This window comes from Pteronotus mesoamericanus, unplaced genomic scaffold, assembly GCF_021234165.1.
Source record: "Pteronotus mesoamericanus isolate MK-2021 breed Mesoamerican mustached bat unplaced genomic scaffold, CSHL_Meso_final contig_84, whole genome shotgun sequence".
Taxonomy (NCBI): Eukaryota; Metazoa; Chordata; class Mammalia; order Chiroptera; family Mormoopidae; genus Pteronotus; species Pteronotus mesoamericanus.
The window spans coordinates 5,888,601-5,915,444 of record NW_026555267.1 but is presented as its reverse complement, the minus strand read 5'-3'; the positions used below and the strand labels follow the sequence as shown (position 1 = coordinate 5,915,444).

The window sequence follows — 26,844 nt, the reverse complement described above, 5'->3', positions numbered from 1 at the left end:
GAAATCTTTGAGAACCTGCCTGGGAACTATTTCTTTTCTCCCATTGCTGATATTGAATGAAAGAGGAGGTTCTGACTAGCACGAGTATACACAAAATCTAAAGAAGAGCATTGCTAAAATAGCACATGTAATCAAATTAGAAAATAAATTACCAGTAGGAATACCGTGAAATATCTACCACTAACTAATCAGTTTAATCTCTAAGGAGGAGGGATATGGAACCGGCAGACTGAAGGATACTGGAATCTCTTGTAAAAATGAAACTTGGATCCTTGGCAAGGGGAAATTAGATGGTATAATTACTGAAAGATAGAGCCTAAACCTTTAAGATGCAAATCTAGAAAATGGGTGAAAGTAACTATTGCTGAGTCAAACCACAGATGAGCCTCGTAACCTCTTGGGAAGGACTGATCACTTATGTTGATTGTAGAAGTGACCACCAGATGGCAGACTTAAAGTCTAGGTGTAGTTGATAAGTGAAAGAAGAGAATATGGCCGCTAGTGAGTTCATCATCATCTCCTTCATTGTGATCAACTAGTATTTAGTAAACATTGTGAGACACTATAGTTCATAAACTTGCCAAAATATAAAGTGACCAAATCAGAGTCTCCTTTGGTTAAATAAATCCATAGGTCTAACTAGAATTTGGGGATCTAATTTGTACTCTGAAGCCTGAAAAACCCTGGGGAGTTCTTTTTCTTATCTATTCTTTCCTTTCCCTTTAAAAAACATTTTCATGTTAACCACAATTTAGTAGACTTTCAGAGGCCTGCTAGAGGGCTAGTTGTAGAGCTGAGCCAGATTACCAAGATTGGGCAACTTTCCCAAAGCTAACAGGGTAATTCACTGTAATGCCAAACCATAGAGGAGTTTCCAGAAGCTCAGGCCTTGTTACTTCTTTTCTGCCCTAGAGAATCATAAAGAGTATAGAAAATATAAAAAGTCCCCAGGCTAGAGGGTTAGGGGTGGGTGGAAGTCCTTTAAGATTAAGGGGAAATCAGTGCTCTACTAGAATCCATTTCCATAGTGATATTAAAGAAATGATTTAGTAGATTGTAAAGAAAAGATATTGGAAATAGCAATGTTGAAAGAAAAGGGCACCTATTCATTAACCAGTTGGGCATCAGTGGCTGAACCATGAATAATATAGAGAGGAAAGTGAAAGGATAGTGCCCCCTTTAAATGGGCTCACTTCTCCCACCAACACTGCAAGCCCTCCTTATCCTAAAGTCAGAACGCAGCGCGGCCTCTGCCCCGGTGTGCTGGCTCCTCCTGAGCGGGTCTCACTGTAGAACCGGTACTGGGAAGGAAGGTGTCATTTTCCTCCTGACACATCAAACCTATCATTCGAGCCGTTCTATCACAAGGGAAATCCAAACTCCTCACAACTTACTTGGAAATGTTATTGTTTTCACGGACCTTCACGTGGCAGAGAATGTTGGGTAACTTCTGGGTAACGAGAACTTTGATTTGGTCCACAGAGCTACACAGCTTTAGGTAGCCCAGATATAATCCAGGAGGGAGGCGTTGGTGGCTCCTTTTGTGATAGGAGAGAATATCCTGGACGGTGACAACAAAACAAAACAAAAAAACTCCTTGAAAGGCAGTCTCAAAACCTTTTTCTTACTTAGGTGCAGCATGGCATGGATTAAAGCAGCTGTAGCTAAGTAATTAGGTGAGACAGCTGGGATACCATCATGAAGACCGAGGACAGCCAGTCTTACCTTCAGGAGAATTATCCTCCAGGACAGGTAATCAGTCGTTCATATATCCTGCATGCTTATTTTCCTCGTGTTTCTGAGCTGGGGTCGGTGCATGGATTGTGATTGGGAATAATGGACTGGTGGTTGGCGGGGGGGAGATGCTAAAGAAAAATAGAATTTAAAATCTCTGTCCTTGGAGGGCTTATTGTGTAGCTGGGGGAAAAGAAATTTACAAGTGTAAAAGCTGACAAAGCAGTACTTGAAGCCTCATTATTTCAGGATAATTGGTATCAGGAAAAGTCTTCTTTAAATGACACCACTTAAAATAGGATCAAAATTTTATGGTAAGTAGGAAAAAATATTTAATTGATTTTTTTATCTGGAAAAATGAAACAAAATACAAGAACAGTAGATTTATGTATCTCACTAATATTTAAGTTGTAGTTATACTGATTCACTAATTCTGAAAATGGAGAGAGAATCAAGATTGATTCTTGTTTTGGCATAATTATTTTAGACTGAATTGTTTGATATCTAAAATGCTATCCCTTCCAATTGACGTTCACAATGAAGAGGATATTTTTAGCAAGAGTTTGTGAAAGTTTCATATATTTTTTTTTTCCTGGCATTTAAAAAATTTTTGGTATTCAAGTCATTCTGTTATAAAATCCTTATTTCTTTTATGTTCTTCAATTGTTAACTAGTCTACCACTTAATTGTAACTAGCTTTGCCTGTGCTCTGATTAGGTCTCCACATCATCTTCATCAGCTTCACAAAATTCTGTATCTTTTACAAGATTTTAAAATTTATCTTGTAATAGATTTGCATTCTATTGTCACATCATAATATTCCATAGGCAGCAGAGACTGAGTGAAGTTGTTGGTGTAATAGAAGTGCCAGCCTAGTTACGCACAGGGATGTTTGAGTAGAATCTTCTTTTGTATGTGGTCAGTTCTCCAGTGAATTATATAGGTTGTGACTTTATCTTCCCTATATGACTGCAGTAGCTCAGGTCATGAATAATTGTAAATACAGGTCCTCCCCCCATTTCAGTAGGTATGACTTTTTAAACATTTAAGTAGTGTGGGGGGTGAAACGCAGTTAAGAGTGATGAGTCTGGTACCTGGTGATAGGGAAGGACTCCTGATTTTCAAAGGGGTTAAGAAAAGAGGGAATCAACTCTACCACCAAATGGAGGGAAGGTGAAAAAGAAAACAAACATTATACTTGTACAGAATTCTACATGGAACAGAGAGGTACTGAAGCCACTATACTCTGAAGAAGTGATGTGCTCTGCAGAATTAATGATCTGCAATGTCTGTCTAATATATGCTATTGTATATTGTCTCCTTTTCCCTGTCCTCTACTAAACACGTTGAATCCTTAGCACTACGGGATACACTGGAGTTTCAGGTATCCTTGTATGATCACTGCTTCTGAAGAGGTCAAGAAGATCAGTAAAGAAATAATAACAATACACTGCACTATAAAGTTTATGTGAATAACAATACACTATAAAATTTTATAATAGAGACTATGTCGGCATATAGAAGTAGGAGGGTTTATGTTTTTCTTCTTTTATGCTCTTTTTTTGGACTAGACTATGAAGTTAATGGTGTTACTGTGTTTTCGATTGTTTTGTGTCCTTGGTACCCAGTGCTAATTCTGTATATAATTAGGTACATACCATGTGGGAATCAGGACAGTTCTTGAAACAGAACATACAAAAATAGCAGAAAAGGGACACAATAAAAATGGCCACAATTGGGGTCACAAATTGTCACATAACTAACATGTACAGAAAAGCAAAGGCTAAGTAACTTTTAAGATATTTGGGGAAAAAAAATAGACTAGAAAAATTTGATTTCATGATCAAGGTGTAAGAAATTCTTATTAATATCAGGAGATTGATACAGCTTAACTTTTTAAGGTCTTTTATCCTGTCTCCTCAGAACAAATCACAGCCAAGTAGTTGACTAGAGGAGCTTTAGTCAAGGTGGAATTTGGAGAAATGAAGAGGTAATTAAAGAGAGAAATGGTTAATGAGAGAGGAAAAATGGCAGCATTCAGGTCAGCAGAATTTGATGATGTGCACCCTTGGGGTACTTGCTGTGCACGCAGATGTGTCCACTAACCCACAGGTCATTATTTTTGAGAAGTGATGGAGAACTAGAAAGTCCCTAAAGATTAGAAAAGGGCAAATATGCCTATCTTTGAAACAGGAAGGGGAGGAACAGGGGATAAGCCTAGTAATTAAAGACTGCCAGCTTATTGATCTTTGGGAAAAATGAGAAAGAACCATTGAACAAACAATTTGCAATCACTCAGGAAATCCTGAGACACTAAATGGGAGTCACCATCATTTTGTGAAGGGCAAATCATACAGACAATTTTAATTATAATAGCAAACGACCAGGATCTACAGACCAGGGAGATGTCTCCTGTGTAGTCTGTTTCACTAGATAATCTGAAAAAGTGGAATCTTTACCACATCACTTTAATAAGCTGAATATCTGGGTTGATGATTTGTAAATAATGGAAATGGTGTGGGAATAGTACACATACTGAGTGATGGCCCAGTAAGGACTAGTCCTGAGGGGCAGTCTTTTGAGCTTATTTATTGACATTCCAAACAAAGAAATAAAAAATGTGTATCAAATTTGTGGGTCCCAAATTTTGGTGTGGTTTTGATTTTTTGGAAAATAGTGATAAAGCTTTGAATGACTCCATGCATTGGAAAAATAAGCCTATCATAATTAGGGTTGAAACTTAATAAGAAAATGTTCTTGTGAAGACCCAAACCCAAGTACAAATATAGGATGGGTATAAGTATAAGAGAAAAAATATGTGGGGGTGAGGACTGACCACAAATAGAATGTGAGCTTGGAACATACTGTGGTTATGTAAAAACCGACACCATTCTGGGATGGAGTAATTTACTCTTTTATTCAATTTTTTTAAAAGACTGTTACTGAGCATCTACTATGTGTTTTCCTGTCTTTACATAGTCATTTAATCCTTCATTCGTCTGAATGTTGTGGGGCCTAAGAATGCATGGGAAAAGAAGGAAGCTGTCCCATTCACATAATCTGAGGTACATTAGAAAGGCCCCCTGAACCAAATCAAAGCCTATGGGTTTATATATTGCCTCGTTTGACCACTAAACCACATTTCTAGACTCTACTTCCACTATAGCTCCTTTCAATCTCTTTATCTCCAGCCAAGACGGATCCCTTTTTTATTGCCCATGCGTGCCCTAATCTCTCTTTTGATTTTTTTTTTGTTGGTTCATGGATCCACTTATTCTACCAACTTTTATTGAGCATGTACTACATATCAGGCATTGTGCTAGGATATTAATAACATCAAGATGAATTAGACATGATCCTACCTTTTATGGAACTCACATTTCAGTATATGAGAGCTACATATAAGCAAGGTTTTCTAACCCAGCATGATAAAGGCCATGAGAAAAACATATAAGGTTTGTTGTGGACCCAAGGGAGGGTGAGATCTATTTTTCTACCTTCCGCTTCATTTCTTTTAACCATGTCCTGTATTTAATTCTATTTAATTTCTTCCTTCCTTCCCTCCTTTCTTCCTTACTTCCTCCTTCCCTTCCACTCTTCCTCTCTACGTTTTCTTTTCCTCCCATCATCTTTCCCTCCCCCATCTCTTCTTTTTTCTCCACCTGGTGAACTTAACTCACCCCTCATGTCTCAGCCAAATGTCGCCTCTTCTACAATGCCTTCCCTGATATTTCCAGGTAGAATTAATAGCTGCTTTGTCTGTTTTTCCATAGTACACTGTTTATGCTGCTATCAGGCTCTGGTTTAATTCTGCCTTGTATTACATTGATTTGTTTACAAGTCTGTCTCCCTCCCTTGACTAAACTCCTTGAGACCAGGGACCTTGACTTATTCATTTGTTTTTCCTATAGCATCTAGAAGAGTTCCTGGCACCTACTTGGTGCTGAAAAAAATGTTTATTAAATATGAAGTCAGAGGCCCAGAGGGAATGGGGCCTGGTGCTGGGCCTCTGGGAGAGAATATGCTGTGCTGGTGCAGTAACCAGGAAAGGTAGATCCAACTGCTCTTCATTGATGGTACAGCCTAAGAGCTCATTAGACGAATGATACATGGTTGCTTTTCCAGTAACTACTGCGTTTTTGCCTGCTGGATAGGGGAAGGAAGCTGGATTGTCCAGGGATAGCAGAGGTCATAAAATGGTGGCCTGTGGTCCTTGTGGGCCGGGCCACCATCATTGGACTGCAAAGAATTTAAATTTTCTGCATTATTTTTTAACTTTTTAAAATAAAGATATTTTATGCAAGACTCTGGACTTTCAACTTTTCTTTAAACATTGGAAAATAGTTCAGCGTTGGGATTATGTTCTTCTACTGCAACGAGCTGAGGTTGAATAGGACTGTTCTTTAAATGAGACAAGTGGTCTCCAGATTACTGTAGTCTCTGTTACTTCTATTATTTTTTATTGAGATGTAATTCACATACCATAAAATTTACCCTTCTAATGTATGAAATTTAGTGGTCTTTACTGTATTCACAAGGTTGTACAACTATCACTACTATCTAATTCCAGACCATTTTTATTACCCCCAACCCCCCAAAAATCTTTGCATTCATTAGCTATCATTCGCAATCCCTTCTTTGCCCATCCGTGGAACCACTGATATACTTTCTGTCTCCAGGGATCTGCCTATTCTAGACATTTCATATAAATGGAATCATGCAGTATGTGGCATTTCATGTTGGCTTCTTTCACTTAGTAATGTTTTCAAAGTTCATCCCTGTTTTAGCATGGATCAGTATGTCGTTAATTTTTATGGCTAAGTAATAGTCTATTATATGGATATACTACTTTTGTTGATTCATTCATCAGTTGTTGGACTTTTGCATGTGTCCACTCTTCGTGTCCTGTGAATAATTCTGTGGTGAAAATCAGTGAACAAGTTTATGCGTGAAACAGTTGTTTCTTATATCCAGCCTACTTGGCTCATTTCACTAGTCTTCCTGATTCCAGTAGTTTTTGATCCCCATGTTAGGAGCTGCTTGGAGACAGAGGGAAAAGGAATGTGCTAGAAAAAGAGCAGAAAAGGGTAGACAACATAGTAGGTTCTGGGCATCTCAGGTATAAGAAGACAGTGGGTTCCTGGAAGTGACAAAGAATGTCTAAGAATGAGAGCAAAGATGGGAGGAGATAGAAGACAAGCTTCACTGCAGCTTCTCTGGGATCAAACTTTTAAAAAAGGATCCAGGGAAAAGGAGGGGGAGGGTGTGGAAAGCAGCGTGGTAAAATGGGAAGAGCGCCAGGCTGGGAGTCAGAAGACTTTGGTCTTTGTCTCTCCTATGCTGCTTTTTGGCCAGTTATTTTCCTGAAATCCATAGTTTCATTTATGAATTGGTCACAATTAAATTACCCACTCAACCTCATTGGGTTTTTGTGAGGAACAAATGATATCATAGATGTGACCAAGTGTTAGAAACTTGAAAGTATAGTAAAAGTGAGAGATTAATATTCAGAGAAAAATTCACCTGTGAGACTTCCAATTATTATTATTATTATTATTATTACCTTTATCTTCACCCAAAAACATACTTACTGATTTTTTAGAGAGAGGGGGAAAAAAGGGAGAGAGAGAAGGAGAGAACCATCGATGTGAGAAACATTGATTGGTTGCCTTTCACATGTGTCTTGACCAGGACTGAACCTGCAACCTAGGCATGTGCCCTGACTGGGAATCAAATTCACCACCTTTATGTTTCCAGGACGATGCTCCAACCAACTGAGCCACACCAGCCAGGGTGAGGCATCCATTTTTGAAGTGACTCCTGAAGATCATGGTCAGAGTAACTCAGAACCTCAGAGGTGCCTCCCTATTGGAAATACTCTGATTGCCAGTTAGTTTGCTCAGAGGGACACTAACTTGTCCATGATAACTCTCTTTTCCTTTCCAGGCAAGGGTGGGAAGGATTTCTCTCTCTTCCAAATATGTTAGAGAGGTGTGTTATAAAGGTCTGGGACTTGTGAGGATTAGGAATTGGTGAGGGTTAGACCATGGTGTTTCCCTGGGGCACTGGGGATTAGCAGATTAGTTGTGGGCCCAGATTTTGTTAAAGCCCCTTTCCGCTTTGAAAATCTCACTGTGGATCATAGAGTCTTTATACAACTTTTCCTTAGTTCTTAGGAACAAGTAGAGGAAGGGAAGAAATGCCCCAAGGGATGATCAAGCCCCTGTTTGGGGTTTCCTGGGAGAGGAGGGATGAGGAGGAAGAGATGGACTGGCTGTGCCCTGAGGAGAGCCTACATTACTTGGATTTTTCTGAGTAGAGAAATAATAAGAATCACTGACATTTATTGAACGCTCACTTAGTGCTACTCTTCTAATGTTTCATGTGAACTCATTTACTTTGTTAGAATGCTATGAAGTAGGTTTTTTGTTTGTTTGTTTGTTTGTTTGTTTTTTCAGAGGAGGAACTACAAAAGGTGAGAAATTAAGTAACTTGCCCTAGTCACATAACTAAAAAAGATGGAATCAGAAATCATACCCAATCATCCTGATTCCAAAGTGTTATCTCAGAATGTCATGTGATGTAGCAGGAAGAAGCCCGGGCTTCCAATCAGAAGGCCTGGCGGTCATCAGTCTACTGACCCTGACAAAAGACAGTGGCTTGTGGCCCGGAATTGTGGGAATTACCCAGCCAGCTTTGGGCAACCACCACGACCTATCTCTACTTTCATGTTGAGTTGGTGGGGCCAACTCCTGACATATTCGATCTTAAGGCTTGGAGTGATTGGATACCAGCCCTAGTAGTTTTATCCCCCATTTCCTCTCCAGTGTAAGACCTACTTGGGAAGGGGGTGAGAGAGAAAAAATAGGGGGAGGAGGAGAAAGGAGAGTGGGGGTGGGAGGGAATGACACCAAGCAGGAATGTGCCAGTCAGCGGGGGTGAATTTTCCACTTGGATCTGTGTGGAAACCTGATCTTGCCTCTATTTTTGGTCTCCTTCTCTAACAACCTTTTGCCAGATTGGAATTTTTCTGCACCTGTAACACATTTTTAATGTAATAAGTCTAGGAGAAACCAGGTATTATATCATGCTGGGGCCTGTGCTGTGTTTCTAGGAGGGAAGGTAGCCCAGACCCCAGTTTATCCCTATAGGGGATTAGTGTATTAGTCACCCTGTAAAAGCTCAATTTATTATGATTTTTTAAAAGTTTCTTTTAGCACTTGCTTATAAAAGGTGAAGAGGGGAGCCACGAATGTGTCTGTGCTCCCTGCCCCCACCTTTTTCTCACACACACACACACACACACACACACACACTTTCTATCAATTTTCATATGAACTCAAATTCCATAAAATCAAATCCAGAGGGTTTGACCAATTAGCTTACCTTTGCTACATTGAACCTTGTCCTGGTTTAGGCTGGTGTAACTAATGAGAAGGTGAGATTACTATACTAGCCGCCCCTCCGTAAGGAATGGAAATAAGTGGGCTGGTGGCTTAGCTATTGAGGGTGATCGTAGGAGACTACTGGGCCAAGGCTTGGGTTTGGCTGGTCAGTGTGGGATTGAGCCCCTCTTCCCCCCATTGCCACGGATTGACTGTCTTGTGAATGAATGCCGTGGGTTGCCTAGGGCACTGGGTGGATGTTTTTGCCAGCTTTACCATCTACCTGCACAGTTTTGTAGAACTCATTCCTATCACTAGGTTTAAAAAGAGGAAAAAAAAAAAAAGCAAGAAAAAGGAAGAGCCTGAAGCGCATATTCACGTGAGGGCATGCGGGGCAGTGTGACGGCGCGGACAGAGCGCTGCACTCACGTGCGGACGTGGGATCGCACCCTGCTCCTGCCGTCCGGGTTAACCGCCTGGGTCTAAGCTGCCTGGGTGTGAACTTTGGTGGTGGTCAGTTCTCAGGCAAGTCTTCCATTTTTTATTCTATCTCCCATTCCCCACTCACTGAAACCCTAAGTCCTGCCCTGGAATAGGACTTAATATAGCAGAAAGAAGCCTGCTTCCAGTCAGAAGATCTGAGTTCAAGTTCTGGCTCTGCCATTTTCTAGCTGTGTGCTCAATGGCCAATCCAAATTTGGTGGGTCCTGAAGCTAATACAATTTTGGGTTCTTTCCTTAAGTTAAAGAATACACATTTGTGAAGGCGAGATTGTGAAGGTTCTTGCCAGGGCCTTGGAAGGGGCTTGTGTAAGTGAAGAGCTGAATGATACTGAACCTTTATTAACTTCTCTAACCTGCCTTTGTATGTGGTCCTATGCCACACAATCTCTTTGAGCCTTAGTTATTTCATTCCTAAAGTGGATTTAATCATGTGTCTGTCTCAAGAGAGTATTTTAAGGAACAAGCAAGAGTAAATATGTATGAGTTTTTTTGTTCAAAGTGATACACATACACTCACAAACACATGCAAATACAGATACATACATACATACATACTTGTATAGAGTCTAGAAGTGTATTAGTATTATAGTCCATTTGGGTATTGGTATTTTCATTATACTATCTGTAGATGCCTACTCAAACATTTGTCTCAATGTTTCTCATTAGTTCATTGGTCAGGGGCATTTTCAAGGTGCCTATTACTTGAATCCACATTGGGAGAGCGATGAATAAAAATAAACTTCCGAATCTCTGCCATATGTGGAATACAAACAATGACAAGCCTCTGGACCCTCTCCGCTCCATCACTGCATATGTAAATGGCTTTTGGTATATTTCACTAAAGCCTCAATAAGTGTGTTTGGAACTTTAAATATATTAGGTAATTGAGAAGACTTCATACCTGGATGGTTATCAGTAAAATGTCTAAGGCTGTTGGCTCCTCAGGTGTTGAAAGAGACTTCCTCTGACTTTGCAGCTTTGAGATCTGCATCCATTTGCCATTAAAAAATGAGTAGAGCATCTCCACCTCTCTGATGGTGACTATGAGGATGTTTCCATGCCGGTCTTTAATGGGCTCATAGTAAACTCTTCCCAAGTTGTGTGTTCCAAGTAAATTCTAGAAGCAAACAGGTTTCTGGTAGCTTAGGCGATGTACAAACAAAGCAATATAATTTTAACAAAAGATGCTATGTAATTATCTGATTTTTCTGAGAAGATTTTTTTTTCTTTTTTTAGCAGACTTAAACCTAGAATATGTGGCATCATAGAAATGTACTTAACAGAAGCTCAAAGAAAATGTCTTCACCATAAGCCTGCAAAGGTTATGTCAAGAGGCACAAAAATTATGTTTTTTTAAGCAAATTCAATATCTGTAAATATCTCTTACCCACATAGACACACCGGCACATAAACCTCAGTTACCAGCACTTGAAGAGAATCCCAGATGTTTTAAAGAAAAATGCCTGATATTTCAAGTATGCTACTTGCGGAGTTTTCAAGAGATCTGCAGTAAACTGGTATGAAGTGGGGTTGTTTAAAATGAAGAAGTGAATTGACAATGTAGCACATTGTACAGGTCCCCAAATGACTGCACATTCCCTTCAAGACAGTTTAATTGAGAGATTGGCCTGGTTTGACTTATCTGCATTTCAGGGAGTTCTATTTATTTAAAACTTTGTTAAAATTGTTTATGAGCTAGGTCAACTGAGGCAGACAATGCTTTTAGAAAGGTAGGTATGGAAGGATGCCACATTAAATGTGGAGAGGCCCAGGGAGATGTTATTAAAATAAACAGTTTCACAAATATGAGGGTTTGAAGAGCACCTAGAGGAGTAGGATAGAATATCCTTTCACTTTGAATATCTATGTTTTTTAAAAATTATAAATCATCTTGGAGCTTCTGGTTGTTATTTTTGTGAGCTTACATAAATGCTGATGAGATAAGCTGTTAGCAGGATAGCAAAAAACCTGGACTTTGTAAAAGTAACAAAGGTGACCTAAAAATAAATGAGCCAGCTATTCCGTATCTACATCTACAAAACACTGCAGTGTTCCCTCACTGGTAGGGACTGTATCTTAAATCTTTTTTTTTTTTTTATAAATTCATAACAACAGGACACATAAGGAAGAAATTTCATTAATAATAATTGACATATAAAAATTCATTTGGCAGGATTACCATTTTTAACAATGGCTTGATTGCTCAGTCAGATTAATCCTTTTCAATAAGTGACTTCTAAATCACAGAAGAATACTTGGGAAAGGCTTTTAATCCAGCTATCCTTAGTACTGCAGTTTTATATAAAGTAGTTTACTGCAAAGTAATACTGGCCAACAGGAGTGGTATGGAGGTAAACTGGCTATCAAAACTTTTTTTTGATTTATAGGCTATGCCAATTTCTGTGGTGTAAATACTCCCACCACAAGCCGATTTCAAGCTACTAAGGGTTTGACAACAGGCTTTCAAAATTCCGGAATATTTAACAGCTGGCTTTCCTAAGCCAGTACAAGTTGGCTCCAGCTCACTGCTGCTGTTAAGCCTTTAGTTACACTGGTGTTGAATTTCAGGGCTGGCTGCTGTTTATTAACTCTTAGACTTCTGAAAAATTATTCGTTCTCTTGGGCCCTGCGTTTCATCCTCTCAAAGGGTCCTTACAGTTCAGATATTCCTTATTCTAATCCTTTCCTTATAGAGTTTTGTTGGGGGGGGGGGAGGGTAAGTCAAGCAATGTATGAAAAAATATTTTGCAAATTCTCAAGTTTGGTGCAAGTAGGGTCTGGGCTTTCTTTATTGCTCTAATTGGAATCCCACCCTGGCTTACACTTACTCATTTTTAAGGCTCAGCCCAGGTTTCACTCTTTCCGAGAGGACTTTCCAAACTCTCTCAGGTAGAATTTACCATCTTCTCTTTTGTCCCCTATTGTTTCCTGTACAAACTTGCATCCTAGCATGGCTCGGGCCTTCCCGTGTATTGATAGACATGTCATGAGATCATGGTTGTTTCATCTCTGTGTCTCAGGGTTCCTTGCACAGTGCCTGGCACAGAAAAAGCTCAATAACTTCTTGTTGACTGAATTAACATATTATTGTTAGGACACTGGAAAGTATGATTTACTTTGAACCAAAGCTGATGGGTGGACATTTGAATGAGGTGGTCATTTTTTAAGGAGAGTTATTATCAGTGGTTCACTGTTAGCTTTTGATATGACTAATGGGCTGAACAGGAAAGCATTTAGAAGACTTTCAGAAATTCTCTATTGACTTTAAACTGGATTGGATAGCCAGCTCTGGGGACCACTTTGCTGTAAAAGCAGAATATCCTTGTGAGAATAAATTGCAACTGTGTTCCAAGGAAGCAAATTTGAGGTTCTTCAGGAATCAGGGGGAAAACAGACGATGTTAATACCTGTCATGCTGTGCAATGGTTAGGAGACCTGGGAACCCTGAGAATCCTACAAGATAAAGAGGAATAAAAGCCACATGATGGCTCATAGGAATGCATCGAGGTTATAACCAGAACAAGTCACAGGACTGTCAATAAGCCTTAGATAGATGCACAGTATTTAGAGACCTTAAGCCAGTTTGGGATGACGTGGGAAGTTGAAGGAAATCCAGAGTAGAGCTAGAAAGGCCAGAAAAAGAAGAGTAAAATTTTGAAGAAACCTTCCTCCAGCTTGAAAGATGAGAAAGACATAGTATTCACAAATTGTTACTTGGCTTTTACTCACCAACGCTCATTTCTAAAAGCTATGCAGGAGAAAAGTTTAATGTAACCCAATCTACACTGTCAGATTATTGCTGTTTTGAGGATAGGTAGTTTGAATGCCTCTTAATGTAAGAGCAATGTACATTTCTGCCTCTTGGGGCCTCTGTCATTTTCCTAAAAGTAGGAATAGCAATATGGGGTCTTAGCCACTTACAGGCTTTCTCATCTTATTTTTTTTTCAACCCAAATAACTGGCAGATACTTGTCTCTCTTCTTGCCTAGGTAATATTAATCAAATTAAGGCCACTTCTAAATAAGGTCCAAGTGATGCAGAATAGAATTCTACTTAAAAAGAAACTATAATGCAGATAATTTCTTCTATTTAAAATTTTTGTCTGCTTTTGTAAATGAACACATAATAAGATAATGAAGTATTGGAAAGAATACAGACTTTGGAGTTACACAGATTTACAGATTTGGATTTGTGTCCAGACTCTACTCCTTTGTATTTGTGTGACCTTGAACAAGTTATTTAATCTTTCCAGTTCTCAGTTTTATCATCTGTTAAATTAGTATCAGTAACAGTACTTTCTCATCAGGACTTGGTGAAGATTAAATGAGAAATAGGTTGTGAAGCACTTAGCGCAGTGCCTGGCACCTATTCTGTTAAAAAAAGTGCTATTGTTTCATGATAATGATAGATACATATCATTGTGTATTAAAGGATCTCACTATAGAGCAGAAACTGGAAAATACGGCACAGGATGCACAGTGGTTGGTATGCACTGTGGTGAAGGTAAGCGGGGTGCTGTGGAAATAGAGGCGGGGGAGAGAGATGGCGATGAAGGCCTTTGTGTGTTGTGATAACATGGGACACTCCTGAAGGAGGGCGCGTGAGGGAATAGCGGGGTCAAACTCTTTTATTGGCTACTCTGGCAGAAGGTGGAGAAAGGATCGGAGGGTGTTACGACTGGAAGCAGGAGGATGGCTTGGGAGGCTTTCAATGTAACTGCGGTAATCAGGCGGTGGTAGTGATGCTGGAATGGGGAGGAGGGTAAAATGAGATATAGCGGAAATAAATCAACAGACTTTATCTATGGCTGATGGCAATCAAGCTATTTAATAGGTGCTGGTCACCATTGCAGGGCTGGAGAACTATCCGGGTGGTAACTGTGGTGTGGGGTACATTTCTGTGATCCTTTTTCCCTTTGTCTAGATAAAAAACCCTCACGTGTGATCTTTGCGGCACAGGGGTTGGATTGACAAATGCATTTATTTATCCAACCAGCACTTATTGAGGATCTGCCACATGTACACATGTGTGATGTAGTGGTAACCAAGATATAGATACATTTCTTGAGCTCAGGGCCTCACAGTCCAAGTGGGTCACTAACCAAATAAGGATGCAAATAATTAACTAATGGGTTTATGATCGTCATTCTGAATGAAGAATGCAAGGTACTGTGAGAGTGATTAACTTATCAGGAGATCAGAGAAAAGCTCTCTGAGGAAGTATAAAAATTAAACTGAGATCTGAAGGATCTGTAGAAATTAGCGAGGCAAACAAGCAGAAGAAGGAAGATTCTAAGCAGAGGAAACAGCATATGAGATAGCAAAGGAGATTGAGAAAGACAGGTCAGGAAGTTGAAAAAATCTGGAAATTATGGAGTCATGGAAGCCTAGGGATGTGACAGTTTGAAAAAGGAGAATGGGACCAAATGTATCAAACACTGCTAAGATGTCAGTTGCGAAGAGGATTTAAAAATGTCCATTGGATTTGGAGAAATTGAAATCATTGTCAGGGGTGGATCCAGGTTTCACAGGGGCCCACACCAGGTAATTTTAAGACAAAGAATACAAAATTACAAATACAAAAACCAGGAATAAATGTGAATATTTATTTAGACTAGAAAGGAAATATCCCCAAATACTGGAGTATTAGGAATTTGCAGTCCTCTTGCCTGCCGAAATTTCTTTTGTCAGTTTACCAGAAATGCTCCCTGATTACAACCCAACTTCCCTTCCCCACCTAAAACACTCTAGCACTCCCACACTCACAGGTGCTCAGAGGAGGGGCCATCGAAGCTCAGGCTTTATCAGCATCAATCTGCCTCCAATTACCAGAGGCCTGAGAGGGCAGTTGGGTAGGCATGGTGGTAGGGAGTCAAGGAAAAGCCTGAGAACTAAATGGGAAGTGAGGAAGTAAGTGGAGAAGGAGAACATAGGCAACTCTTTTAAGGGTTTCGGTCTAAGAAAGAGAAGAGAGAGTTTGGTAGCCGAAGGCTGGGTTGAAGAAGGGATTTGAGGGGAGATGAAATTGGAGACATGACTATGTTTAGATAGGATGGACTGGAAGAACTGGGCTTCACTGCACACGTGGAGAGAGAAGCCTCTGGTAGGGGGAGTGAGAATTTATCTGTTGGACTAGGAGGGAAGACAGAGAAAGTAGGGCCAATTCAAGGAGGCCTTTATTTCTGGTGATGGAAAATAATTAATTCCTATTTATTTTCTTAACGAATTATATAGTGAAGTCATCAGCTGATATGGGGGAGGGGAAGAGATGTGGGAGAATGGAGAAGGTTTTAAATAGTTGCCTTATATTTTGGGAAAGTGAATTTAGTAGAGAAGTAGAATGTGATCACTAGGTAACATTACATGTGGGGATTGTAGTAATGATTTTAACATAAAACCAGTCAATCCCTCTGCCCCCACCCCGTCTTTTTTGTGTGTGTGATTTTTCTGCAGCAATGTGCAACTACTCTGGTGTAGACATGTTGGATTCATCCAGACTTGGGATTTTTCCAAATAAATAATATGGAAGGAGACAGTGGCCAGAAACTTAGAATATTATGATGGGCCAAAGAATCTAAGCTAGACAAGGAGGGAAATGACCTCAGAAGGCGGCTGATGCATTATGAAATGTGGTGGGGCCATGGAAATCCAAAAGCTTTTGCCGTGGGAGTGGCTGAGTAGGGAACACTGACCATCTCGCCCCTCAGCATCTAACTGCACTGGCTGCGACAGTCTGATTCTTCTCATGTTACTGATAGCAGATGAAAGTGTTTTAGGAAGCCTCTAATAAACATACAATCAGGAGCCCCAACTGGAATCCTAAGTTTGTTCAGTCTGTGATCCAAGCATGTCTGGGCTGTATCGTGGGTTAATGAGAGAGTCTAATAAAGGATCCAAGCCTCCTGGGAAAGAACTTTATCCTAATGAAGGAGCAGTTTGAGGTAGAGTGGATTGGCTTAATTCAAGCTGATCAGCGATGAAAGGAAGGGGCGCTTTGCATTCAACACAGTCATCATGGCCTTGCTCCAAGAACTTTTTCTTGAGTTGAAGGAGAAGATTCTGCAATCCAGTGTGAGTTGAAATGGAGAGCACTGTTTACTAAAATATCTGAGGCCAGTGAGGACACACGGCAGCAAACTGCTTACGTAATGGAGCATAGCACAGAAGGGGTAAGAGTTCTTCTTCAGAATTAATTATAAGAGCAACACAATAATTATTATTATTGCAGGAAATCAAGTTATTGCATGGGTCAAGAAATGAAGTTCCTATAATTGCAGGTGGGGGTGGAGCCATAGAAATTTTTTTTGTTATTATGACCCTATTTTTATGCCTTGACTCGGATAGCCTGGCCAAACACAGCTTACATAGATTCCTGTTACGCATATTTCTGGGGCTGATGTAACTGATAGCTTGGTAGGTAAGATACCCATTACTGTTAAAGGCTCAGAGATCTCTTAAAGACCCCAGTTCCATGTAACAGATATTTTTCTGTGTTAAGAACCACAAATTTAGGGAATAGCATAAAACAATGAGAGGAAAGCCCAGGAGAGCTTAGATGGAATTCACAGTCGTTTCTAGGATGGACTCTGTAACCTACAAAGATTCTTGTAAGGATTAGGGACCTGATCTAATTGGGTTAACAGTATAGAAGGATGAATAAATTCATGATTATGAGTAAGCTTTTAAGAGGTTTTATTTGTTTTAAGTAAGCAAAAGTGTATGTAAATGCTCATATTTTACCAAAAGCATCAAGCCAAGAAACGCCTCAAAATATCTGCGTGGTCTCTTTCTTCATCTCCATACACTCTTACAGGCACAGGGTGCCAAGGCAGCAAGGGTTCTTAAGTGATCTAGTCGAACTATTTTGCATGTGATAAAACTGAGGCCCAGAAAGGAGAAATGAATTGACTCATTATCATCAAATCCAGAACTCAAGTCTTCTTACTCCTTGTTTGGGGGTCACTCCTAGACTCCCCAAGAGAGATCCCTGCTTCTCTTCTAGGAGACTGCTAAAGGCACAGGTTCCCTACAGAAGCAGATGTGCAGCAGCTCAAACTGTGAGTATCCATCATATGCTTCATAGGGCTCTGAAAGCGAAAGGAGCCCACCCTTTCCTTTCCATGTGGGATTGGCGCTGCACTGACCAAGTTTTCTTCCAATTTCTGTGGAGGTCTCGGTTGAAACCTGGCCCCTCACCTGTAGCTGGGCTGTTGCTGCAAGCATCTTCTGCCGAGTTTGCAGGACTGTGGACGAGGACATGGAGATAGGCACGCTTTGCCTCAACCACCTTATATCTTCCCACATACAAGACAGCTGCAAAAGAAGTCACACGGTCATATCATCATCCAAGCCAGTACATGATTTAGGTTGTGGCATCAAAGCACAGCAGGGAGAAGGAAACCTGACCCTTGATGTTTGTTCTCTAGTCCATTTTCAGATACACGCGAAACAACTTTTTGATCTCTGTCCAATTGGAAAAAGATCTGAATGTTAATGAAACAGTCAGATCCACATTTTAGTCTTTGCCAAATGATCCCATAACTCAGAATAGTGGAGACACAATCTGACAGGATGCAAGCTTCTTTGCTTTGAAAATCTAGTGTAGACAGCCTTTTGGCATTTTGTATGACATAGGGCATATCAGAACTGAAAGAGACCTTTGAGATAATTTACTCCCACCCCAATACTTTGATCACTGGAGACCCCTCAGCTAAGGTTTCAGAGATTTGTATGCAGTAACATTGGTGCAGAGCAGGAGAAAATAAAATCAGAACTCTATACCTTCGTGAACCACAGAAAATCTTGTGTGATGGAACTGGCGTGAGAGTCGTCTATTTCAACGATTGGTATTTGATCTTCATTGGTGACTAACATATTGTCTTTGTAATAAAATATAACGGCTATGTAGAGTCCCCTGAAAAGAAAAAGCAAATAAAAATTGTCCTCCACTGTCTTCCCCTACCAAGCCTGAATCATGGAAAAAAACATTTTGGATATGAAATAGATAATTTAATATATATGTATGAGTGTATTCTTGTTAAGTACCACAAGTTCACTGACTAGAACTTAGAGAAAGTACTACCTTGTCCAAATTCTCAGGAGAAAGGTAAACTTCATATTGTTTAAAAAATACGATATATATTTATTTATTAACAAATTAAAATATAGTTAACATGCAATATTATATGAGTCTCAAGTATATAACATTTATTCAACATTTATATAACTTGCGAAGTGATCATCATGATAAAAAACAGATCTTATCATTTATGACAACAGGGATAGACCTAAAGGGTATTATGTTAAGTGAAATAAGTCATGCAGAGAAGGACAAATACCGAATGATTTCACTTATATGTGGAATCTAATAAAGAAAAACGAACAAAACAAAACAGCAACAGACTCACAGAGACAGAGATCAAACTGATGGTTCTAGAGTGGTTGTGGGGGTGGAGGGACAGGTGAAAAAAGTGAAGGGAAATAAGAGGTACAAACTCGATGTTCTTTTAATAACAACAAAATTCTACCAAGTTTCCCTCAGAACCAAAAGTAGCTGATTCATGAGAATTTCAGACTTCCTGGAAACACTCTAGGACCCACCGTTTCAAGGTCTTCACAAACTTGTTTGAGGAGTGAAATAGGTGTTTCAGGCTCCTTGAGACTGACTGCTTGCGACCTGTGGTTTGTAATTTTGAACTTTCTGGAACATGGAAAAAATACAGTGTCAATTCCATTGGCAGAAAAAATGCCCACCCTCTTGCCTTCTTCTCCCCTGTCCCTGCAGTGTCATTTATCCTCAGTTTCTTATAGGGATTCAGCTCATCCATTCCTGTAATAAACTTTTGTGTCTTGAGATGCCAATAGTTAACTCAATAAACATCCTCAAAAATGTTGGCAATGAGTAACCTAACTCCAGAGGAAAACCACTGAGGTGTTTTCTTCATCCTCTCTGTATCAGTGGTTTATTATAAGGTGGGGTATTTCATTAAATGTTGTTCATTATAAAATTAATAGAGGTACATTACAGAAAATCTGGAGAAGAGAAAAAAAAGAACAAAAGCCCACCCACATCATCCTGCCACTTTACTACAACCACTGCTAGCATTCTGGGAAAGTTTTTTGCAGTGTATGTGTTGTCTTAAAAAAATAATTGTAGATATAGGCATGATTACTGTCCTTATTATTCAGGAGAAAAATTGAGACAGAAATGTTGAGTGGACCATCCAAGATTAAAAAAAAAAAAGGCCAGTACCTGGAAAAACTGAGATATTCATTCACCGAGTATTTATTGGGACACTACTGTGTGCAAGGTTTTGTGGCTACAGTTGTGAGCAAATGATCCATTGCATATAGTCAGCTCTTCTATTCACAACCTGCAGCTCTCCCTGGTAAAAGCAGTGGACTTCGTATAATAGTCTTTGCAAACAGTACTCTATGGAGCTGAACGAGTTGATCATTGATTCCAATTTTCATCTTAATATAATGAAGGGAAGCTGAGGTTGTTGAGATATCATCAAACTTCTGACAGATTTGTTACTGGGGATGAAAACATGGTCCATATTGGTGCTGTTAGCCGTGGAATCCTGGGTGATGGTCCATGGCTGAGGCCCAGTGTGGCTCTGCCCATGATCCTATAGGAGCAGTTGGGAATGAGCTGACTGAAACCAGTATTCATACCAGCTTCAAGCTTGTGCTGGTAACAGTTATTTCTGGGAGAACAAAACAGAATCCTTTTTTTCTGACTTGAACATGAATTGGTCTGGTCATACCCTGCTTGAACACAATGCTGCTGGGACTTCCGGTTACAGGCAGCATAGTGAACATATTTATTACATACCACTGTCTCTCAAAACCTCACTAAAAGCAGAGCAAAAAGACTTTTAAAACTTATAGAGACAAAGGCATAAATCTATAAAGACAAAGAGATGGGACAGGAGACAGAGGCAAGTTAATTTTGGTAGCTGGAAAGCAGATGGACAGATGCATTTGGTAGATTTGAGAAAACAGAAGTAACCTGACTCACCCTATGGGCACCATATACTGCTGGAAGAGGGGGTGAATGTGAAGCTGAAGTTAAGGGGATATGTTTATGTCAGTTTAAAAAGTAGTTAGACTTCTAGATTTCCACTGCTACTTTGCCTATGTGGACAAATACTCTTCCCCGACTCCAGAAGAAAGCTAGAAGTGTATTCTATTCTCCGAAAAGAATCATAGGAGTTCTCTAGAGTGAGAGACACAGGATACAGTTAAAAATGGAGGGAAGAAATGTTGTGTACTCAAAACAGGTAGATTAAATGAAAGTTTCCATACAGAATATTCCCCACTGGGCTCTGGGGACACTGGTCAAACTTACATCCTCCAGACAGGCAGGACACTGGAAGAAATTTCTTTGGAGACTGACTGTCCTAAGAGAATGCACCTAAAGATTCTGACAGTGGCTTCATTGCTTTCCTAAAGACAAGACCATGCCAGATCTCCTTACAGTGAAGTCTGTAAATAAAGAGCCCTACCCATGTGCTCAGAGCTTCCCAATAGCTGCTGAGTATCCTTCTCTTAAATCTGAGCAAACATCAGAGGATCACCAGGTAGTTGCAAAAAACATGTAACAGGCAAGACTAAGGCCAGAAACAAATAAAAGAGCAATTTAGAGGAGAGGCTATGCTGACAAAAAGAGAATAGAATAGCCTGAGAGATAAGAAAAGATACTACATTGTTGTAAAAACTGTAGGAATCTGTACAAGCAACATTCAGAGAATAAAACAGAGCATTAGAAATTAAAAATATATTATCAAAGTCTGAAAGCCACAATAGAAATCCCAGAAAGTAAAGTTGGGGAAATCTCTCAAGAAAGAACAGCAAAAGGACATGGGGATGGAAAGCAGGATGTGGGGTAGGAGGGAACAAAGGGCTAGTCTTCGAGGTTCACCATCTGAATCAGAGCTCTTTAGGCGAGAATGGAGAAGAAGGAGGGAAGGAAATAATTGAAGAAATAATTTAAGAAAATACCTCATAAATGGAGGTGCCTTCTATATTGAAAGGGCTTGCCAAGGGTGCCCCACAACAGACAACAATAGAGCCACACTAAGGCATATAACAGTGACATTTTAGAAAACTGAAGTTAAGAAGAAAACTTAAAACATTTCAGAGCAGAAAATAATAGGTTTTATATACAGTTTCTGGAATCAGACTTTCCAGTACTGAAACCTAGAAGACAATGAAGCAACGTTGCCTTTGAAGTCTGAAGGTAAATTATTTTCAGTGGAGAATTCAGTACTTATCCAAACCCTTAAATGTTAAGTGGCATAAATTTTTAGACTTTCAGTGTATCCCAAAGTTTGCTCCCAGGTATCGTCTTTGGAAGCTACTGGAGGAAAGCCGCCTCCAAATGCGTGACTAACCCAAGAGAAAGGAAGATGTGATAAAAATGAAGAAATCCAGTATTGGATAGTGGCAAGAAGAGTCCTCAGTACAGTGGTGAAAGGGGATCTTGGGGTGACAGCTGTGCCCCAGACACAGGGGCAGCCGGGAACCTGTCTAGAGTGGAGGTCAGAGAGCTCTGTGAGTGGTTTCATTAAGAAGATGCAATTGAAACAATTCGGATGTTATCTGAATGTATTGAGAGGAAGTTGATACAGCTGGAGAATAGTTTGGGCATTAATTAGTTATAACCACATAGAAAAAATAAAACAATAAAAGATGATTATTAACTACAGAGAAGACAAAAAATTGTCCAGGAAAGAAAAATAATCATAGAATTTCCATGATCATTAAAATGTAAGCAACAAATATTGATTTTGCTAAAATTAATAACTATATTAGAAGGATAAGAGGGTAGGCATTACATGTGCATATACGAGGGCAGAGGGGTGAACAAGAAATCATCTTCCTTAGTGAAATAATGCCTACAATTGGAAAAAAAATAAAGAATTTGCAATAAAAACATGCTATACAGAGATATAGAGAAAATATAAAAAGAATAGGCCAAAAGAATTGAGCCTTTGGGGAACAGAAAATAGAAAATTGAAGAAATTACTCTTTTAAAATAACAAAGCTCATTTAAGTGCTTTACTTATTTTAAGTCATTTAATCCTTAAACAACGGCTGTCAGGTACATATTCTTAACTGCATTTTATAGACAAGCAAAGTGAGGTATAGAGAGGGTAGGAAGCTTGCTTAAGCTAGTAAATGTCCAGCCTGGATTTGAACCTAGGTAGTCTAGCTTCAGGATAATCACATACAACGTAAATAAAAATGAAGATGGAACTAAACAAGTTTGACATTAAAAAAAAGGAGAAAAATGAGAAATGCTACTACCACTTGGGAAAGTAGTCCATGCAAATGTTAAATATTCCAGGTCTCCTTTGTTTTGGGCACATGGTAGAATTGCACTTCTTATAGCCTTTGCGATTGGGTGGGGGGCCAGGTGACCATTTGTGACCAATGAGTTTTGAGGGGAAGTGACACACATAAAGTCTCCCCCATATATTAGACCTTGAAAAGTTTCTTTTCCCTTTCCCGTGGATGCTGGCAAATGTTTCTAGAAAGAGGCCAATGGCAACACAGAAGGCAGCTCTCAGCTCACCAGTGGTAGACATACAGCATGTGGGAGAAATACATATTTTGGAGGTCGTTTGATTACTGCAGCATGATATAGCCCATTTTGACTGATTCAAAACCTAAACTCACGTTTCTCTTAAGGACTGTGGCTTCTATTCTGTCTATGCTTGATTTTGGGTTCTTGATCAATTGTTAGTTTTCTGGACTCTAAATGCAGTAGGTCTTTAGCTTTTAAGTGCTTGGAGCAGGGGGTGTGCCGAACTCCTGACACACAGTAGGCAGTATTTTAATGAATGTTTGCCAGTTGAAAAATTGGATGATAATTGAAATTCACTCCTGTAAGATACTGCTATGGTGAACACAATTAGTTTCTTTATAATTCATTATGTATATCAGGGCATTAACCTTATGAATAAAATGCTCAACATCTCCATTGAATTTCCATCCCAGTATTGAACATGCAGATTAGCTGTGATCCATTCTTTAGCCAAAATACAGAAATTAATGTGATTTTTGGTACCTCCCATGTAGAGGTTTGATAGGAAAAGGCATGTTTTATTATTACTTCTGCATTTGTAATGTACTATGTATTTATTGAGTACTCTAGCCTCATTATAATGGAGTCAATGATTACACTTTGATTCTAGGACATGTCAGTAAAGTGCTGATGATGAACACCTCTTCATCTGGAAGAATATGGAAGAAAAACATATTAGAGTTTACAAAGTGCCTATACTATGCCAGTCAAGTTTAATCCATTATCTAATTTAATCCTCATACTGAATCCTTATAGATATTATGCTGTTTTTTTTTTCTGATAGGGAAGCTATGGCTCAGAGAGGGTAAATGCTTTTCTCCAGGACACACAGCTAGTAATGATAGAACTGGGATTTAAAGTAATTATTTTTTATAATTCTAAAATTTGGAAAGGTTTATTCCTTCAATAAACCATATAGTATCTCAATGTAATTGAGTATTTTAAATAACAATTGTCTAGTTTTCTGTGTTCAATACCTAATTATCCTTCTTTATCATTTTAGAAGTAGAGAGATTGATGTTAAACTATCTTAGAATCATTGATTTTTTTTTGGTGTGAGTTCATTTCTTTTATCCTGGTATATTATTGGTCAGCGTCTCCCAAAATTTGTGCCTTGGAACACTAATTCTCTGAAAAAGGTTTTACAATGGCAAAAATTAGTTTGGAAACCACTTGTATAACAAAATTCAAAATTTCTCTATTGAAGTCTTTAATACTTTAATGTATATTTAACATTTCCAAAGAAGGAATGTGTAAGGCAACATTTTCTAAACTTAGTGAGACCAGAGAATTTTTTCAGCTGAGCATCCTCTGGGACCACTGTTCTTTGGAACACACTTTGTGTACTGTTTAACTGCCTCCAGCATATTTCAATATAAAAAATAATCCTCCTTTTTGAGAAGTTCTACCTTATGTCTTAATCAATCTTTGCTGATATAGCATGTATATTTACATAAAAGCATGCACAGATAAAAGCTGATGGAAACCATAGAAATAATCGTGCTGTCTAGACAATCATCTCTTGATTATTGGATAGTAATTTAATAGTAATGGGAAGAACATCTAAATCCTCAGATAATATAAAAGAGTTCACACACTCTCATGAGTAGTTTTAGCTTTTCCCCTCTGATAAAGACCAAACAAAGTGTGGTTTATGAATTGCAAAGAATTATCTATCCAAGCGCTCTAATACTCTTGCCTGTCATACTGGAACCAATGGGCAGGAGGATAAGAGGCAGGAAAGGAGAAAGGCAGTGAGGTAAGAAACCTATGGTTAAAACTAAGAGAGGTTAGATGAGTTTTAAGTAAGTGTTAAAATGATCATATTTAGCATTAGCAAAAGTTGCTTCCAATTGCTGTATAATTATGACAATGAAGCCCTTTGCAAATTTTGATTATAGCTAGAAACAAGGACATAATGTTCTTGTAGGTAATACCTGGTCTGGTTAAATGGACCCGGGATAACTGGGAATTGAGTGCACCGTGCATAATGTGGAATGTTGAAGGTCTTGGTCTGGGTAAAGTTTTCCTAGAGATCTGGGAAAGAAATCCCCTTTGGATTTCCTTCTCAAACTTCTTCCATGCATATTTACCTCTCCTAATGAACCGTTTATTAGAAGAACATTATATTTTTTGCAAACAATTGTCCTCATTTCTAGCAATAGTCAAAATTTCTGAAGGGCTTTGTTGTCATAGTTATATAGTAATCAGGAACAACTTTTTGCTAATGCTAAACATGATAGATTTATTTACAACTACTCAAAACACGGTTAGCATCTCTTAAGTTTCAACCATAGATTTCTTAATCTCGCTGGTCCAGCAGTGCCCTATATCTAGAGAGTGCAATGTAGCTGGCGATCTGATGGGTGAAGGAGTATGGAAAATGAAAACTTTATGGAGGCTTTAATTCTCCAAATAAAACTAAGTGCCTGTTCCACGAATCATTACACAGATCAGAAACCTGACCCCGTCCCATTTGAACAGCCCAAGTAGAAGAGAAGCTTTCAAAAGCTTCTCAGAGATTTTCTGGGTGTAGTTGGCTAGGTCTGTAGAAGGTACACTGTACTGTCTACATAAAGTAGGGAAGATTAAAATTCAGGGAGAGATTAAAGCGCCCAATCCTAATGTAAAGGGAGATAAAAATGAGGTATGGCAAGAAGACTAGATTTGTAGACAGAAAACCTAGGTTGGTATCTTGATTCTGTCTTTTTCTAGCATTGTGACCTTGGTCAGGTCACTTGGCTTCAGTGATAACTGCCAAAATGAGGATGGAAAAGAGATATTGGATGTGAAATTGCATGTAAACTTTATAGGAAGTATGCACAAAGGTTTGCTATTATTGGTGCTGTTATCAATAGTTGAGCTTCCCCAGGGATGCTCACAAAAATTCTCCTTGGAGGTGAAACTTTTTAAGGTGAATATCCCAAAGACTCAGCATACTGAGGGGTTTTGTGAAGGGACAGTTCAAAGGGAAGGGGACTAATGGCAGCTGTTGTTTTTCTTGTGTTTGTTTTCAAATTGTTCCCTGTAAAGAGAGGGTGAAAGAGAAAGAGAGAAAGGGAGGAAGGAGAGGAAAGTCTCTTCTGAAGGGTTAAAGCAAGATAGTGCTGTAAAGTGATTCCAGATGTACAAATATTAATATCTCTCTCTCCCTGATGAATGAGAAGGTATGACCCAGTTAGGAAACTGCTAAAATTACCGGCGCCACCGAGACCTCAGTCGATGGCCCAGCGCAGATTTTTATCCTTACCCCGGCAACTATAATGCTGATGAAGGGCTCGGACCTGCTGCAGCAGACCTTCCAAAACTTCACTCTGTCCCTTGTGTCTGGGCTCTCTGTCGTCATAGTCTTTCCAGTCTATTGAACAAAAGAAACAAACAGAGTGAAATTTTAAAGCAGGGGAGGCCTCTCTCCCCTGCCCTGCCTGAGGAGCCGAGTTTTGCTCTCACAACCCACAGGCTCTGTGGGTAAGCACCCAGCACTCACGCAGCTAGCAAGCAGTGCCAAGGGCTTGGAAGCTGCCATTGTTCAGGGCCCTGTGCAAAACAGTAATTGTGGTTGGTTTCTTGTCTTGGGCAGTTTTAGGGCAAGAGAAAATGGTAATGGAAAGCCAAAAGAAAATGGGGAA

General features: G+C 39.3%; 1 protein-coding gene across 1 annotated transcript in view; it reads right to left on the bottom strand.

The window, feature by feature from the left end:
- Positions 1 to 26,844, bottom strand: part of ANKFN1 (ankyrin repeat and fibronectin type III domain containing 1) — a 131,448-nt gene that overhangs the window by 32,458 nt on the left and 72,146 nt on the right. The window contains exons 7-12 of the mRNA XM_054585534.1: positions 26,466 to 26,573; positions 19,222 to 19,321; positions 18,403 to 18,535; positions 17,818 to 17,934; positions 10,524 to 10,739; positions 1,395 to 1,561 (exon numbers count right to left, since the gene is read on the bottom strand). Coding sequence (XP_054441509.1) covers positions 1,395 to 1,561; positions 10,524 to 10,739; positions 17,818 to 17,934; positions 18,403 to 18,535; positions 19,222 to 19,321; positions 26,466 to 26,573 — 841 coding nt within the window. The remainder of the gene's footprint in view (positions 1 to 1,394; positions 1,562 to 10,523; positions 10,740 to 17,817; positions 17,935 to 18,402; positions 18,536 to 19,221; positions 19,322 to 26,465; positions 26,574 to 26,844) is intronic.